The sequence below is a fragment of the Protopterus annectens genome, chromosome 6.part0, assembly GCF_019279795.1.
Source record: "Protopterus annectens isolate FY-2018-M chromosome 6.part0, PAN1.0, whole genome shotgun sequence".
NCBI classification, from domain to species: Eukaryota; Metazoa; Chordata; order Ceratodontiformes; family Protopteridae; genus Protopterus; species Protopterus annectens.
In genome coordinates, this window is record NC_056737.1 from 1615605774 (window position 1) to 1615624155 (window position 18382).

The following is an 18382-nucleotide window of genomic DNA, read 5'->3' on the forward strand; positions in this document are numbered from 1 at the left end:
GCTGTAGAAGGTCTTCCTTTTCTTGAGCCAGAATCAGGCAATCGTCCAAGTAAGGATAGATTTGAATTCCTTGAAGCCTGAAGTAAGCTATCACTGGAGCCAGAACCTTTGTGAATATAGATAAGCCAAAGGGCAATGCAGAGAACTGATAATGCAACTTAGTCTTATAGGCACATGAAGGTAAGCTTCCTTGAGATCTAAAGTTACCATCCAGTGATCCTTGCCCAGCAGAGGTAAAAGCTGTTGTAGTGTCAACATTTTGAACTTGGAAATGTCCAGATAAGTGTTGAGGATAGATAAAATCAAATTGGTCTCCATTGTTCCTTCTCTGGTACTAGGAACAGGCGAGAATAAAATCCTAGGCCCCTTTCTGGCACAGGAACCGGCTGAATGGCCCCTATTTGGAGTAACTGAGATATTTGCTTGTGAGCCTCTTGTCTTTGTAGAGGAGGAATGTCCGGCATGCCTTTGAAAGGAGGCAAGGTATGGAAATAAAACCTGTAACCGTGGTGAATGATATCCAAAACCCATTTGTCTTGGGTAATTAAATCCCAATTTTCTTTGAAAAGAGACAGTCTTCCTCCTAGAGGTGGAAGGAACTGGCAGCTGAAAAGGCAGGTCATGGACTGACCCCTGCCCTCACCAGAAGTCTGAGCAGGTGAACTCCTGCCCTAGGCCTAAAAGACCTACCCCTAGACTGGGAATCATAAGCAGGATAAGTCCATCCCTTAGCAGGCCAATTTCTACTAAACTCGGAGGCTGCACCTGCAAAAAATCCTTAACAGTTTGCATAGATTTAGCCTTGTCCTCCATCTTCTTTAAAACTGCTTCCACAGGCGAACCAAACAACACATCAGACTGTAAAGGAGCATCCAAAATCCTTGTCTTAACATGCTCAGCTAAGTTCTGATCTCAAGAACAGAACCAGTGGCAGCCACCCTGGAGGAGGCCTGCACAGCATCAAAACCACATTGCAAGGAATGTTTACCCACTTGCTCAGACACATGAACTAAATCCTGCAACTCTTTACACTCAATACCTTCCGCCAGAGCATCCACCTTAGATTTCAACTGTGAAAGAAGGTAATTCTGATATTTCAACATGTGAAACTGACAATTCAACGCCCTCATGGCTAAAGTGGAAGAAGTATACACTTTCTTTCCCCATCTATCCAAAGCCCTTGCCTCTTTATCAGGAGGGACAGGATTTTTAACAACTGAGGCCTTCACACCTTTAGGTCCCTGAGAGATAGTTTCCGGTCTGCCCTAGGACTCTTAAAAGATACTTATGAGCTTCAGGCACCCTATAATACCTATCCGTTTAACTGGGGCAGGAGGCAATCTGCAAAAACATCTTCCACTACAGACAAGACAGGAGGTATAGCTAAAGGCCTGTGCTGGGGTAAAACAAGAATTCCCTAAGCCTTTTCCTGGAATCAGAGAAATCTTGACCTTCCCATTTAAAATGCTCCCTCATGGAATGCAGAGTCTCTGAAAATGAAAAATCCTCAGGAGGGAAGCTGAAGGAGTAGAATCATCCACATCAGAATCAGAATAAGGAGGGTACTCCTGCAAGTCTTCAGCAAGACTCAGAAGCCTCCGAGCATTGCTCAAAACTCTCAAACTCAGACTCCACCCTAGGCCTCTTATCAGGAGGGGGCATAGAACCCCTTATCATAGTAATCAAATCCTCTGCCATTTTAAGCATATATTTCTTAGGCAAAGACCCTGAAGTACTAGGAGAAACCCCACGGCCTGAAGCCCTCAAAGAGGGCTTGGGAACAGAAGGGGAGGCTCTGACCACCTTAGGAAGAGAGGGAAGAACAGGCACCTGAGAAGCCCCCTCAGCCTGGCCTACTTCCTGAGAGGATACATCCTGTAACAGTAAAGTCTCTCCCTGAGACTCCAAAGAAACACCTGGCAAAACCTCCTGGGACTGTCGGTTCCTCCACTCTAGGCTTTGCTGTTTTGTCCATTTTATAATTACAACGCTTCCCAAACACTAACCTGGCACAGTCTAACCTTCTCTTAATAGTGCGTTTGTTAAATCTAGCACAAGAGCGGCATCCAACATAAACAAGGTATACACAAAGTATGGTAATCCCTATGAGGTATCTGTTTCCCACAAGAAATACAGTTATTCACTTTTTCTGACATCCGGTTAAATACTGAGGCAAGAAACCAAAATATAACTTTGATTCGGTCTGAAACTCTGGCTTCAGAAACTTTCAGAACGCCAACCTGCACCTCGCAAAATTGCTTCTGCATCGGACCATGCGGCAAAACCAATAGTTAGGACTGCAGCAATGTGGAATGAAGAACATATGCATCTCTCAACTGTGCTGCCTGATGCAGTATGTCATTTAACATCCATCCCAGCATTTTGGGTTATTCCTCATTCTGCCCTGTACAGTGGACATGGTCCCTTCTAAAGCTGGTTATAGCAGGACCCCAGGCTACTCTACTGCAGCATCAAAAAGAAACTTTCACCTTCCTGCTAGTGCTGCTTAAGGATTATAGGGAGATCCCCTTGGGGGTCTGTGATGGTCCCATGTACAAGATACATGTCTGCTACCAACTTGCCAGAGGGGTGATGCCACTGCAAACATAGGGATAGTGAACTCCAGAGGTGGCACCGTGATCTACTTTGCCAGTGCGTAGCACAAGTTGATGAAAGCGACAGCATTTTTGTAAATAGTCATTGCCTTGCTGTGTATTGTTCAGAATGTACGTTTTTTTCTTGCATTCTGTTAGCAGGGATACACTGCACTGAATACTGTATTTCCTTACTGTGCAGCACTGCATGTAGTGGCATTAAATCATGAGGCCTACCTGTGGATGCAGGACAGGCTCTCCAGGTGGCAGGGCACGTATTGCAGTGGTTATGTATTGTTTAAAGCAAGTAAAAATATGTTATATAAACTAATGTGCTGTCTTCTCTCTCTCTAGATCTATCTATATATATATATATATATATATATATATATATATATATATATAATGTGTGTGTGTGTTTGTGTATACATGCATATATCTATATCTATATATATATATATATATATTTTTTTTTATGACATATAGATAGAGCTAGATATAAGGTCAGCTGTCATTCAAGAGGAGATAAGGTGACAGCCACCTAGGCCTGGATAAACACAAGTACGCATCACTATTTAAAGCAGTGATTCCCAGACCTGCTTCTATGTGAGGATGAGGAGGGCAAAGACTCCCCTATGGAAGGTAACTCAGCACCTTTGATGGCACCACTTGGGTAGGAAGTGGAGGCTCCTCTCCTGGGAGTGTCACACAAGGTTCTCCTTGGATGACCTGGTGACAAATGAGATGGCTGCTGATGACAAAGTTTGGCTGACAGCTCAATGACTGCAATGGCACCCTGGAGCACTCCTCTTGCAGCTAACAGTCACATAGCTAGATAGCCTCATTCATTGTGCCAAAGGAGATAGGGCTTGGCCAAAATGTCAGCCACAGAGGTGAATGACTTCAGAGAGGGTACTCCTCTGGTACAGGCTTGGAAGGCCTACTGTACCCTGCGCTAGCTCCATTCATGTTTGTAGTCAAGTCCTCCCCATCACATACTATCCTCCCTCTGCCCACCTGCATCTCTCCACTGTTGCCCCCCTTCCCTTGTCTGTATATACCTCTCCTGGTTCTCTTTTGTTTTTGTATTTGTCTTTCTGCCACTGCTATTTCTTTATTCATGTTTTCTTTCCTTCACATGTTTCCTGCTATCCTCCCCTTCAGAAAAAAAATGTCCTTTCATCATCATTCAGGTTACTCTTGGGTGTGTTCTCCTGCTTGCCCATACCCCTTTTCTGGCTATCTTCCCATATCAATAATGAAAAAGGGCCATTCTGCACTGCTGGCCCTCTATAACCTGCTCATAGTGCCTGTGTTGCAGGTAAGAGGTGCTTTGTTGCGTGGGTAAATGTGTAAGGCATCAAGCATACCACCTCATTCACAGGATCATAGGAATTACAAGGCAAACACATTGTGAGACTACTTGGGCCTTGCAAATGTCCACCCTCACGATGACCACTTGCCCCTTGCAAATACCACCCTCAAAATATAACTCCTGCTTCTAGAATGGCAAAAGCAAATACCCACCCTCAAAATATAACTTCTGCTTCTAGAAGGGCAAAACAGGTCAGGACTGGAATGCATTTATGTATGGCCATCCAATCATCAATATTCGTCTTGAAGGATGAAGGGATGTCACTCTGTTTTACATGAAAGGGCAATATGCATCACGGATGGGGGTAAACAGTAGGTAATATAACTGTCCCTCCAATATAGATATTACTTATATGCTGGCAGACATTTAAATCTTTAGTTCTAACATCTGTGAAGTTGCTTGCCTGGTGAGAGACAAGAGATCAAGGAGGCATAATTTCTTAACAGCATGGAATGCAAGACATAGATCTCCACATAGGAGTTTATAACAGACTGAATACAGGGACAGGGCTTCAAGTTTATCTTCGTAGCCAAAGATCTTTAGACCACTAATCTTTCTTAGGAACCTCTAGTGTCTTTCTAGCTGTGTGATGGGTCTGGATAGGTACACCCTGAAGGGGGCAATGCACTCTATAACGGACCTAAAGACTGGAGTACAGCAGGATGAGTGTCTTTAGATGCCTTTAGATAACAGCTGTTAAGACAGAAATACTTCTTCACTACTGAGGCGACATGGTGGCAAGATAGGGAATTGTCGACCAAGGTGCCAAGATCTCTGACAACCATGTCTGCTTGAAGTGGGGTACTGACTATGCTGCAAGCTGTAGATGAAAATTATTTAATAAATGCGATAATACAGTATTTTGCATTTAAATTTAGCCCTTTTAGTTCTAGTTCTGTTTCCTGTCTTGGTCAGGTGAACAAACAGTGCTGCCAATGTGGAAGTGTGCTGCCTTCTATTAGCATGGCTGCTATCATCATTTGTGCAGCTTCTTCCATGACATAGTGGCACTATGTCAGCACTAACACATATCACAGCAGGATAGGGCTGTGTCACACATTCTTGTCTGACATTTACTGTAGTACCGCCACATTGTGCTTCTTTCTAAATACTTTCTATATGTGCTGCTATTGGAACATTAAAGAAAATCACAAAAACTACAAAAAGCTGGCAAAAATAATTTACTTAACACCATTTTTAAAAATCAGTCCTGAACTACGACAGAGATAACCATGCAGGATTTTTATGCATTTCCACAATTTTTTAAGTTCTGAAATGACAAAAACTTCCTCCATCTTATTTTAGCCAAATCCATTTATCTCCACCTTCAGCATTATATCCAGGTCGATACTTCTTCCCAGGTAACTACAATAAGAAAAGAAAGAACACAGTTACACTGTTTAAGCTCTTAAATCAGTGAAATAACGAGTTACATGTAATTCAGAAGCACTACAGTATGACAGTAATATACAAACTGGACTTTGATGAGTAAAACACCGAAAACAACAACTCCAAAAAAAAAATAAAAGCAGAGCAACGGACCTCAGAGAAGCACCTCTTTAATGAAAAATCAAGTTAGCTCTTTCATCAGGTACTATGACCTGAGTTCTTCAGACCAGTCTGAAGGATACTGCACAGTACATCTTTATAACAAAATGAGCACTGGAACAATATATCCATACAGAGACAACTAGAATAGACACTTAGAGATATAGCTTGGCAGCAAACATGGTTTACTATCGTTATTTCAAATGGCAAAACATTTGCCATTTGAAATAATGAAAAGTTAAACCGAAACCAAACATTTTGAGCGTACACGTCGCCCCAAATGATCGACACATTTGAGTCTACATTGTTGCTGAAAATGTGGCGTGATAGCCATATAGGAGCTGTGTTTCTTATGCTTAGTCAAACACTCTGCTTGTGCTGTGCTGATGAGGTCATAACAATGCCGAAATATGCATATCCACAGCTAGTGGGGTTTGGCTTTACTGGCCTAAAATCGTCCATTAAAACGACAAAACAAGTCATGGGCATTCAGAATTGCCAATTAGCTAAAACACCTGATGTTCATAAGGGTCATTTGCATATATCCCATGTGCCTCCGATACAACAAGTTTGGGAGGTCACTCAATGGAAGAACAGAAAGAATGGAATATCATGCTGAACCTTTCCAGAGTGATTTAAAAAACCTTAAGTTTCATCAGAAGTCTGTGGCTTTTCAAACTAAAATTTTCAGCTTATGGAATCACAGTTCTAAATGGACATAGAATTACCTTAAATTGAGGTACTTCAAAAATGCCATTTTAACTTGATAGCATGGAGTTCAAAGTTTGAAATGGAAAAGGAGGTGATGTGGTATACAAAGACTGCAATTTAGTATGCTGTCAGCACTAAGCTTCCATGAAAATGAAGCTGGCTGCAGTTTGTAAGAAAGTGCATGAGAATAGTGTTAGATAATATGTGCTTAAACAGCACAAATGGTATTCCTCGTGTATTCCTTCTCAGTAATGTACATACTGTAACAAGTTATCCGACACAAAAGTTTAATACCAACTATTTTTTTGTGACAAAAGTCTATGCAGGCCCTCTGATAAAGAAAGCACATATATTTTTTATTATTATTATTATTTAGCAAAGTAGCTAAATAATTTTAAAAATTAAAGAAGGTAAGATTGTACTTTGAGTGCAAAATCTGTCCAGGATACAGGCCTCTACAGAATGAGTAGTGTTTCAGGTATATAAATGCTAACTATTTTGATGAGGAGCAAAAATGGACATTAAGTACTGTTTTCCACATTTCTCAATAAAGTGAAATGGATAACTTTGGAACAAAACAATGGGGTTCCGAGAGCAGAAATGAGCATGAAAATGCCTACTAATGAGCTATACTTTATATATAAACCCAGCGCTTTAAATAATCTGCACAGACTGATCAATTTCTCCTATTTTGTACTTTCCCCTTTTTCGACAGAAACATTTTTTACAAAATGAAAAAAATAGTACCAAAATCCTATTTCCCACAATGAAAACAGGTCATATGAATGGAATGCCTGGTGTTAAGGGTATGTATAACATCATATAGTGCAAGGGTACGAAACAAGTTCTGAGAGTCTTCTACTCCTGGAGTTCAAGACATTATATGCACTAAATACTAAACAACCCTCATATATTTCACATAAAGCATACGCACTAATTGTCAGAAGTATAATTACATTATTCTATAATAATCTGAGGATAGTAAAATCTACTGAATAGTAACTGTTTTGATAAGTAACTAAGAAGGATCCCTTGTTCTAGAAAAAAAAAAATACTGATCAATCTACGTCAAGAAATCACACAGCTTAAATACTTTTACTTAGAAAAGTGCAAAATGAAAAGAAAGAGTACTCTTGTAAACGAGTAGGTTTTATAAACCTTAAAAGTATTCAGTAAGTAACATTCTGTATTTTATGCTTAGCATACTTACAGGGTATACTTTCAGTCTCACTATATAGTCAATTTCTAATTATGTGGACTCTAACACAGACAGTTCTTTTGTATCAGGAGTTTATGGATTATAATTTATACTGCAACAGCCTGCAAAGCATTCTGTCATATCAAAGGATATTTTCATTGTGTACTAAAGGCAGCAATACAATGAAAAAGCTAGCTACAGAAAAAGCATATTATTTTCACAGCAGATGTGCTATAGTCATGCATACTATCACAGCATGACAGACAAGCAAGAAAACTATGCTTCATTTCAAACAGCTTCCTGTTAAGCCACTGCAGCCAAAAATGTGAGTTTGTACTTTTCTGTTGAAATGACAGAATTACAGTTTTCACTGTAGCTATATTATTTCAGAAGTACGAAATCAACTAATGATGTACTGCAAAAATGTTATCTAATACATGTCAAGCACAGATTTAAACATCTGAAAAACTCTGCTATCCTTGTCATCTTAGGAAGCCAACTGATTCTACCTGAAGTGCAGAAAGTGTTAGTCTGAACCAAGTCAATTTTGCACAACTCTGACATCAAATTATCTTCAGAAATCTGGGAAGCTATTTTTACTACAGAAAAATAGAAAACAGATCAAAAATTAAGTCTTAGGATACAGTCTTCCAGATGATGTACAAAGAATCGTGACCTCAAGGTATCGTTGTGAGCAAAACAAATATCACCTTACAGTGCCACATGCAGCAATTTCTGAATATACTACTATTCCAGTTCAGAATGACACTTGCATTAAAACATTTATAACATCAGAAGCCATATAAAAGTAACTAGGCAAAAAACTCAGGAAAAATAAGTGCTTATGGGGTAAAAATCCATAGTTATGGTTCAGTGTCAGAACCTATAGAGATGCAATCGGAATTACAGCACAATAGCTGCATAAAGGTTCACAAATCCCGTAACTTCATTCACTTAACTTTTATTTTTAATAACAGAAAAAACAGCTGTGCAGAGCTCACTTGCAATGTAGACTTGCATACCTCTTAACTATACAGATTTTCGCACAATGTCCAGATTTTTGCCTCATATTTTCAGTCCATTTTTTTATAAAATTGTTTTCTGGCAAATTAGTGGCAAATAAAGATTGAAGTTAAGAGAATAATGACAGACATTTGAGTTTCAGATTTCATACCCTTCAGAAAATTAGTGCTAATGCAAAGCTGTTATTCTATCAACTTTCTAAATTTGTTAAGAACAGTATTTAAAAATTGTCCCTATTTTTGGGCCTTTGTCCCACTTTTCTTTATGGCTTTGTCCAGATTTCTTGCTCTAAGAAGTCGAGAGGTATGCTTGGGGAGAATGCTTCAGAGACAATATACAGCATATTCTGAAGTCAGTAAGTTCAAAAGAAACAAAACTGCAGTAAATTAATAAAAAGCTATAGTTAAATTATTCATATACCTGATGATGTGATAGCTGATGCTACAGAAAAAAAGAAACTAAAAGCAGTTGCTGTAACATATCTGTTTGGATAACAGGAATATAAATCTGCTCTGGCCTGATCTTTTCAGCAGCTAGATATCCCCTAAAGCATCATTAGCCGTGACTGTAGGAGAGAGGCTAGTTATAAAATATAATGCAGGTTTTATGACATTTTTTTTTAATTGGCATATAGAGAATATCTCTTTTTCTGAAGATGGAGAAGAGAAAGCTTTCAGATTCAAAATGCGTGGGACCACCACTTCACTTTTCAGGATGTTTTAAACACATTCAACTTCCTAGTACACAGGATGCTAAGAAATATTGTGGGAAGAAATAGCCAGGGAATTGTTATGGCTAGGCTTGTACAGGCCCTAGGGCAGATAACCTAGTACCAACCTAGGAACCTATGAACTTATAACAGGATGTAAAAAGTACCATTAGATAGTCAAGATTTACATAACTCCCATAAGGCTAAATACTGCTACAGTGATGAGGACTCAGAAGGCCAGTGGGGAGTGTTGTGCTGTACTTTAAATTTACAATTTTATTTATTTACATTTGTTTAACGGGAACGATCATCTGGGCCAGAAGCCCATTTTTAGCAGAGGCCCGAGGAGAAAAGCACCACAGAAATATAAGCAAAATACAATGATTAGCACAATAGTATAGATATAGTAAGATGCAGAATACACATCAATTAGTCTAAACAAAGAAGTATTCAATAAAGTTTTCTAGCAAATACAGGTTCAAAAAGAAAAACATAAGCATATTTCAGTAAAGATGACTGGGAGAAAAATAAAATTAGTACTGTGTACGTATTTAATAGTTTTGAACAAATGAGATTTTATATATATATATATATATATATATATATATATATATATATATATATATATATAAAATTATATACATATATTTGACATATAGACATATAATTCTTTTTGAGTAGTAATAACACTGAGGAGAGGAAGAAAATGAGGTAAGGAATGGATAGTGTGTTGAGAGAGTTACAGATATCTTGTCAGTCAGGTCTGGTGCAGGAGCAATGCCAGTTTTTGGACAGATGCTCAAATAGTAGTTGTTTCAAATTGGTAGATTCAGGTGTGTTTTAGAAGGTGTGAGGTACAAAAGTTCCATAATTTGGCTATTTGATTTGAGAATAAGACTTCACCGTGAGTGCTGTTAGCTTTGTTAGCATGTGAGGAAGTTTCTGTCTGCAGATCTTAGACTGTGAGCATGAGTAGGAAACAACAAGTTCTTTGAGGGATGGGCAATTGTCAGGATGGAAGATGATATTGTGTGTGAATTTAAGTTGGTAGAGATGGAGAAAGTTAGCTAGTTCGAGCCAATTTAATTTATGTAGAGCAATACAATGGTGAGTTTGGTCGGGGAAGGTTGGCTGCAAAGTGGGCTATTTTGTTGTAGCAAGTTTCCAATTTGGTTAAGTCTGATTTTTTTAAGTTGGTAAAGGGGGGAAAGCATAAAAGAATGTAGAGAGGAGGAAGGTTCTGGATATGGCTAGGCTAGTCTGGTACTGTCCGTGAGGAATGTCTTGCTTCTGTACAGTGATCCAAGTGTAACGTGAACTTTAATTGTGATGGATATGTGTTGGTCAAACCTGAGTTTGCTGTCAATAGTCATGACACGGAGTTTTGTATGCTCAATTGGTTGGATGACTGTGTTGTTTGCTGAGGGAATGGTGAAAGGAGGGTGGTAGGTGACTGCTACTGGTAAATAGCATTAACTGTCTTCTTGGGGTTGAGGATTAGTTGTGATTTACTTACATATATTTCAATATCATTAAAAGCTCTTTGGGCTACTATTTGAAGGTCTGGTGAAGTATCTGCTGAGCAGATTAAAGTTGAATCATTCGCATACTGAACTACTTTAGCATGTGTTGTGGATGAGCCTAGATCAGTAGACAAGATGGTGAAAAGAAGGAGCCCTAGTATGGACCCTTGGGGGACTCCGACAGAAAGGCAGAAGTGGTAAAAGTTCAGATTTACATCATACTGCTTATTGTCTGTCAGAAAGATAACTTAGGAACCAGGAAAGGGAAGTCTTTGATAGGTTTAGTGAGGCAAGAGTATTAAGGAGTTTCTGGTGGAAGACACGTGTTGAACGCTTTTGACATGTCTAGGAAGATTGGTGCTACTTGCTGGTTTGAATTTCTGAGTTGGTTGATGATGTTAGAGAAATTAATTAGGGCTGTGGTGGTGCTGTGTTTTGGTCTTAAACCGTGTTGGGAGAGAGAAGGTTGTGGGATATCAGGTATTGTAGTAATTGAGCATGTATACATTTTTCTAGAATTTTGACACAGGGAAAGGAGGGCTATGAGCCTGTAATGGTTTAATTCTGTTGATGTTCCTCCTTTATGTAGAGGGGGATATAGGAAAGTTTCGATAATACTGGGACATATTGTTCAGCTATAGACCTATTTACCAAAATGGAGACAGGCAGAGCTATGGCATCAGCTTAAAGTTTAAGGTACTCAGTGGGGAGTTTTTGTCAGCTGCTAAGAAAGGAGGATTCAGTTTTTTTCAGCACTGTTCTTATGGCATTAGTTGGGACAGGTATGAGGTCAAAAGAGTTGTTGTTAGTTTCTACATTAGGTGGAAGAGACAGTGGGATGGAATTGTTCCCTCTAACTAAGGAAAAGATGGTGTTTATAAAATAGGTGTTGATTTGTGAGGCAATACTCATGCTTTGGTTATTGGTTCTGGGACTGTGGCTTTACCTGTGTGGAGGAGCAAGTTATTTACCTGGCAGAACTTTTTGGGATTGTTTTCATATGTGTTTTGCATAGATGTACAATATGTTTTTTTGTCTAGTTTGAGTTGTTTTGTGTTTGATTGCGGAGCTGTTGGTATGCTAAGAGAGTTTTATTGTCTTTTGTTTTCTGGTATTGAAAAGGTTTTAACACAACATGTATGAGTTGATGCTAAGCTATTTAGAATAGCTAGAAATGTGTCATTGAAGTAAGATGATGGAGTGGTGTCCAGTTACATTTATTGAGCACATCTAAGAATGCTTCACTAAAGAAGTTTTTGGTATTTTGTACGACTATGTAAACTATGGTTCTGGGTGGGTTGAGCTGATGATGGATTAAGTAGTTAGGTCTATGGTCACTTAAATTATTTGGAAGGCATCTGGAGAGAGAGTTGTGAGTGGTAATGTTAATAAGTGACCAGTTTAAGATTGATTCCCAGTTGCTATGTTTATCTATTCCAGTGGAAAACTGGATAGTTTGGGAGAAACCATGTAGATTTATGAAGGTGGAGGGGTTATCACCAGTGTAAATGTTCCAGTCTAAGTTGAAGTTGCCTGTGATAATGGTTTTGTGGGTGTAGGTTGAGGCTGTCCAGGCTAAGAGTTCCTCAATGGCAGTGCGAGAATTATTGGGAGGTATGTAAGTGGCTATTATGGTAATGTTTTTCTTTGGGTTGATTCTGAGCCTTGTTACTAGAACTTCAAAGTTGTTATCGTAAGGGTATTTGATGGGTAGGCAGTCTATGCTTAGGTTATCATTGTAGAAGATTGCAACCCAGCTCCCTTCTTCCTGATCCTGTCTAACCTGTGTAAGCAATAACCTTATGGGAGTATGTCTGGGTCTATTATATGAGGTTTTAGCAAAGTTTCTGTTGCTATAAGAATGTCTGGTGAGTATTGTGCAATGACTGCATGAAAGTCTGTGATTTTGTTAACTAGGCTTCTAAGGTTCATGTTAGGAATGAGAAAGTTTTAAGTTTTAATGTGAGGAAGGGATGGAATGGTAGGCATGACGGTATGTTGTGCAGTATGTGGCCTGGGATTGGGGTGTATATCACCACTATGGGAATCTGTGATAATATACATGCATGTTTGTGTGACAGTTTGGAGAGCATCTGAAGGGGTTTGCTGAAGTAGTTAATGATATTGTTGACAATTACATGTTGGAAGTGGAAGTATGCAATAGGTGTGTGAAAGTAGAGTTGGCAGGAGATGGCAAGGTAGGAGAGTGAGGAGTGGACAGTATTAGTATAATATAGTGTGGGGCTATGGACATGTTGTATCTGTAGGTGGGGGTAGGGGTGCAGCCCACTCTGTTTGCCCTAGGGCAAACGGAGTGGGCTGCACCCCTACCCCCACCCCCACTCCAGAGAAGAATGCAAATACAACAAGTATATGGTACTAGCCTTACTTCACAGGAATTCTAATGGGGAGGCAGATTTATTTGGGACAAGATACAGCAAGTATGTTGTTAGTTGCGATGCCTAATGGTAACAGACAAAGTTATAGTTGCCTTGGGTGGGGTGGGGGAGCCCTTGCAGGTGTGCATGCCAGGCGAAACAATGTTTAAAAAATAACTAGTAAAAGTACAGAATTTGCTATAAATAAGAATTGTAAACATCCAGTCACCTACGCATACTTTTCTGGTGGGTATCGTTATTAAAAAGTGTTATTCTTGGCTTGAAATAATTGTAGGGAGAAACCAGATGGTAGCAGTGGTTTTATTTGGCAATGTTACAGTTGCTGGGGAGGGAGGGGATCTGATCTGTGATGATAAAGGCATACCAAGTGTTCTGCAAAAAAGCGATAAGTGATATTAGGAATATGGTTAGTTATTGCGAAGTGCACAACACCTCAGTGAGCAGTAAGGTAAGAGGACTGAGGGTGAGCCGACTTAGTACGCATGTGTATTGTTAAGAGAAGTATAAAGGAACCTAGATAGGCTGTAAGGGGATCTGTGATGTCTGTGGAATGAGTGTGCAATGATAGACAGATGTTCAACAGACCATAATGTACAGACCGCTGACCTCAGGGTTTGTAGTGGATTAGATATAAGGCAGAAATCATACAATAGCAGCAGTAAAACACATACTTATGCAGTCATCACTTCTCAAAATAACAGTGCAGTAGGCAATAACTGGTTATAACACATTTGAAGATAACACAGAATACACACACTTATGTAGGACTGCAATATTTAGTAATACAGAACAGCACTGATCAATACCGGCCGAAGAACCTTGCCAGTTGCCAACAGGAACAAGTGTTTCCGTCTCTGGCAACTTAAAACACTGCTTTAGTAAATGGAATATGTGCAGTTGCAGCTTCTAAAAATAACTAGGGGAAAGGATACTGTAGGCAAGTACACAAAACAGTCAATACCTGTTAAGGAGCATTACATTACACGAGTTGCCATTTAAATTTAGTTCAATGACCCTCTACAAAGAAAACTGAAATCTAAATGTAAAGACAACATACCCTCTAGACCTGTGTTTTAAGCTTTTCATGTCTTCAGACCCAATGGCAACTGTGGAGGAGTCTTCCACATTTGTCAAGGAAAACATTACCTTCAGGCACATTCCTACAGAACTACAAACTTGAACTCATTCAACTATAGATTGCTTTAGATACCATTATCAAATAACAGCTTGTTAAAGAATACCTTCTTTGCTCCCTGATAACCACATATGATTGATTCTTCCGTGTTCTAAATGATCTCATTACCAAAAGATCTATTATTTGGGATGAGTTTTACTACTCCAATAAACTGGGACACCTACAAATATAATATAGGACATACCCAAAATTCCTAGACTTAACAAAAACTCTTGAGCAGCTGGTAAACAAGTCTTCTAGAGGACATGGCATTCCTCATCAGATTCTTCCAACTATGGCTGGACTGCCTCTTGAACTACTCCTCTGGTATCTCCTTCTCCAGTGAAGTGCGCCCACAAACTTGTGACCTTCTCCTTTAAACTCCTAAAAAGTCCCTGCAACAACTCCACTGAATTTAAGGACCACAGAAGTGCTGACCTCAACCTACTCTACAATTAAATATCAAGACTTATTTATGATTGCACTATCCCTGACTTTGACACAGCACTAAACTCTTCAGTAAGGAATTTCAGACCCATTTTAAAAAATGCATAGGGCTAGAAGTCCCTACCAGTATCAAGTATCATGGGAAAAATCAAAAAATTAAACCACCACAGTGGTGGACCACCATAAATAAACTCTACAACAAATGACAAACTCCTTAAATAATATAGCATTTCTAAAACCCCTCTTCTCAAGGAAGATATTACAAAAAATAAATAAATAAATTAAAAAAAAACACTAACAGTCCTCTAAAGCAGCCCATGAACTTAGGTTGGCCTCTGAAGCCAAAGATCATTATAAATCCTCTATTAGCCATGTTAGGAAACGAAGAAACAATACTATGCATTGCTCTGAACTTCCTATCCCAACCCAAAAAACATCTGCAGCATTCTTGCAAACTCACTCTTGAGATTTCAAAGTCCTGAAATACCCTAATCCCTTACTTCCCGGAATTATTTATAAAGATCATGTACTGGAAATGCTAACTAAAACCAAATACCTTCTTCCATAGGACATGACAATATACCCCCATTGCTTAATTAATAATATACCCCCATTGCTTAATTAATAATGTTAAACATGCCCTTGCAAACCCATTCCTTAAAATGTGCAACCCAAGTTTAGCTACTGGTTTCATCCCTGATGAGTGGTGTACTGTACTGATGAAAGCCTTCCTTGAGAGTGGCCATACAAAAGACCCAAGCAATTATAGACTCATCAGTTTTACAAGCCTCATATGCAAACCATTAAGCACATTATAACAGACCTCACAAACTGAGTTTTATTAGACCTGGGACACAACAGTTTCCTTTGTGTAGGGTAGACTCTGTATGCTGAACCGGGTAAACTTCATTGAAAGAGTTACAGAGGCTGTAGATGATGGTCATGCAGTACACACACACAGTATCTTGACCTGTCCAAGGACTTCACATGCTTCTCCCTGCTGGCACCATACAGAAGCTAAATGGTTTAAAAACTGATCTACATGTGGTAAGAAGGGTAAGTAAACTGGCTGAAAGAACTCCAACAGTCTGAGTTTGTAGGTGCTCATCAAAAAGTATGAAAGTGACGAGTGGTATCCTTCAGTGTTCAGTACTGTGACCTCTTCTTCTTGCCCTGTCAGCAGAGGCACTATCTAGGGTAACAAAATTTGCAGCAGACTACAAATTTGGGATTAAGTTACCCTCAGACACACAAACCCTCCAGAATGAACTCTCCCTAATAAACTTTTGGTGTACTAGAAAAGGTCTCAAACTAAATTGTAAAAAGTGTAGTACCATTACTTTTGGTAGACAACCCTCTCCCTTGTCATAACATATAGACAACAAAATGCTATGAAACAAAAAGGTAGTCAGGGACCTAGGAACTTGGGTTGACAATCTCCTATAATTTTAGCAGTTGTCAGGAAATCCTAATTTGGCTAATTGCCAAAAGGAATGTCAAAGTCTGAAGTGGTAATGACACCCTTATACCCAGCATTGGTCAGAGTACATTGCCCCCATCACGATATATATCACTAAACGTATTAAACAATTAGAAAGACCACAAAAGCTTCTAACCAAAAGATCAAAGGTTTAAAGTTCCTGACTTATTGAGAGAGGCTGGCAGCTCTGTACCATTACTCAGTGTCTAGTTGACTTTTGAAAGAAGATCTCTGTCTCACTTACTGTTCCATTAGAGACCTGGTTGCCCTAGACCTCTTATACTTCGGCAAGTCCAATGACCTCAACAATACCCGAATCAAGGAACTAAATCTCCACCAACATGGCAGGGGAACAAGTTTTTAGCTTAGCTCCTCACAAAACTCTGTAATAAACCTCCACTGCATGTTAAAACAGTGCAACTCACTCTTTTCCTTTAAACACAACTTGAATGACTGGATGGGTATTCACAAATTTACTCCAGGATTGACTGTATAGGCATTCTGGAGAAAGGAGGTGCAGTCTGAAGGAAGGTGCTGGCAAGGTGTACATGGCCATAACTTGATAGACCTGTGGCTTTCAATCACGACTTTTGCCACTTTTTGGCCCAATTTTTTGGGTACAAAGGAAACTGACATAAAATAAATCCTTCTTTAAAAAATCTTTGATATGGTCCAACTAACATCTATGTAATCTGTAAACATCAAGGCAATGGAGTTTATATCTGTTCTTATTTGAAAAGTTAGGACAGAATACTGGAATATTTATGGACTGATTGAGGTTCAAGTTAGAGGCTATTTTTGGCACAAAGGCTGGGTTAGTTTTAATGGTAATCCTTATACCATGCAGATAAGCAAGAAAGGGCAACTGTGTCTGGGACTCCTGTGGCCAACTTAATGGCTATTGAAACTATGTTTTCCAAGTAAGACACTGAAATTATACTTTTGCAATTGATTCAAAGTGGGGGCCAAGATTAAATTCAGGTCTCATGGAGAAGCTGGGTTCATAATGGATGGACTCAGCAGGAAGGCATCCCTCAGAATGGCTTTACAGACTATTTAAGATGCTAATGAGGTGTGGTCAAATACCTGGAAGCTGTTAAAAATAAGAAACAGATGAACCTTTATTGTAAACAAACTAGAGACTTTAAAAAGTGGAGTAATCACAGGTATAGATGCTGTAAAATGGGTCTAGGTCTTGTTTTGTGGTTCACATGGAAAACTATCATTTGCCTTTGTAAATCTTTCTATAGGATAGTTTCTATGCTGTGGTAAAGATCTGGCCCACCCTTGAGTGGTAATATGGGTCCCTGGTCAATACCAGATGTGGAGAAACCATGTGGTTTACTTGAGAGTCTGAATTTTTGGATGAGGTATGCCAAACAGGCGAGACAGAATTCCTAAATGAGAATAAACAAAGAAGGTTGTCTCTAAGAGGTGAAGCTAAAGAAGAGGAAAAAACAAGACCTGACAAGGCCAAAACAGGTCTAGAAAGATGACTCTGTTTTGCATAGTTTTACTTCTTGAATGTACATAAAGGGGAATACAGGAAATGTGTAAAAGGGTTGGAGGGGGCTCATTGTTCTAGCAAAGCATCTCTTTGGTTTCTACCTCTTTTGAGGGATTAGGGAAAAGTAGCTGCTAAACTTGTTGGCAGCAGATTCAGAGAGACCACAACAAGGCATACTCTGTGAATAAAAAGTGGTCTCTGTAGACATACTCAATGAGATCTTAAGAGTCATCTGCTCACCCTGTCCTCCAGGGAGTTGTCTTGTGCCGAGATGTGCATTCCAACAAGAATGCACTGTAAATAAACTGTCTTTTCCAATACACTCACTGCTTCCCAACAGAAGTGGCTGGATCCATTTCCCCCCTATTTGTTCAGACAACATACTACTAACAGTGTCCAATTGTACGGCAATTGCACCCTGTGGAAGCAGGTCCTGAAAGGCCTGTAAAGCTAGGAGGACCACCCTTGTTTTCATGATATTTATGTGCAGGGTGGCCCTCTTGTTGAGTCCAAGTCCCTTACACCATCTAACCCAGAAAATAACCCCCACAAAAGAGATCACATGACGGTGTCAATGACTTGAGTGGTACCTCCCTGGATTATATGGAGATATATAACAATGGAGCTCTCAGACTTACGTCCAAGGAAGGCTTAAGCCTAGCACTAAACAGCATTCTGTCTTTAGCAAAAATGA

General features: G+C 39.3%; 1 protein-coding gene across 1 annotated transcript in view; it reads right to left on the reverse strand.

The window, feature by feature from the left end:
* Nucleotides 1–5134: 5134 nt before the first annotated feature.
* NDUFA10 (NADH:ubiquinone oxidoreductase subunit A10) overlaps nt 5135–18382 on the reverse strand; it is a 440169-nt gene continuing 426921 nt past the window's right edge. The window contains exon 10 of the mRNA XM_044075063.1: nt 5135–5334. Coding sequence (XP_043930998.1) covers nt 5266–5334 — 69 coding nt within the window. The 3' untranslated portion in view covers nt 5135–5265. The remainder of the gene's footprint in view (nt 5335–18382) is intronic.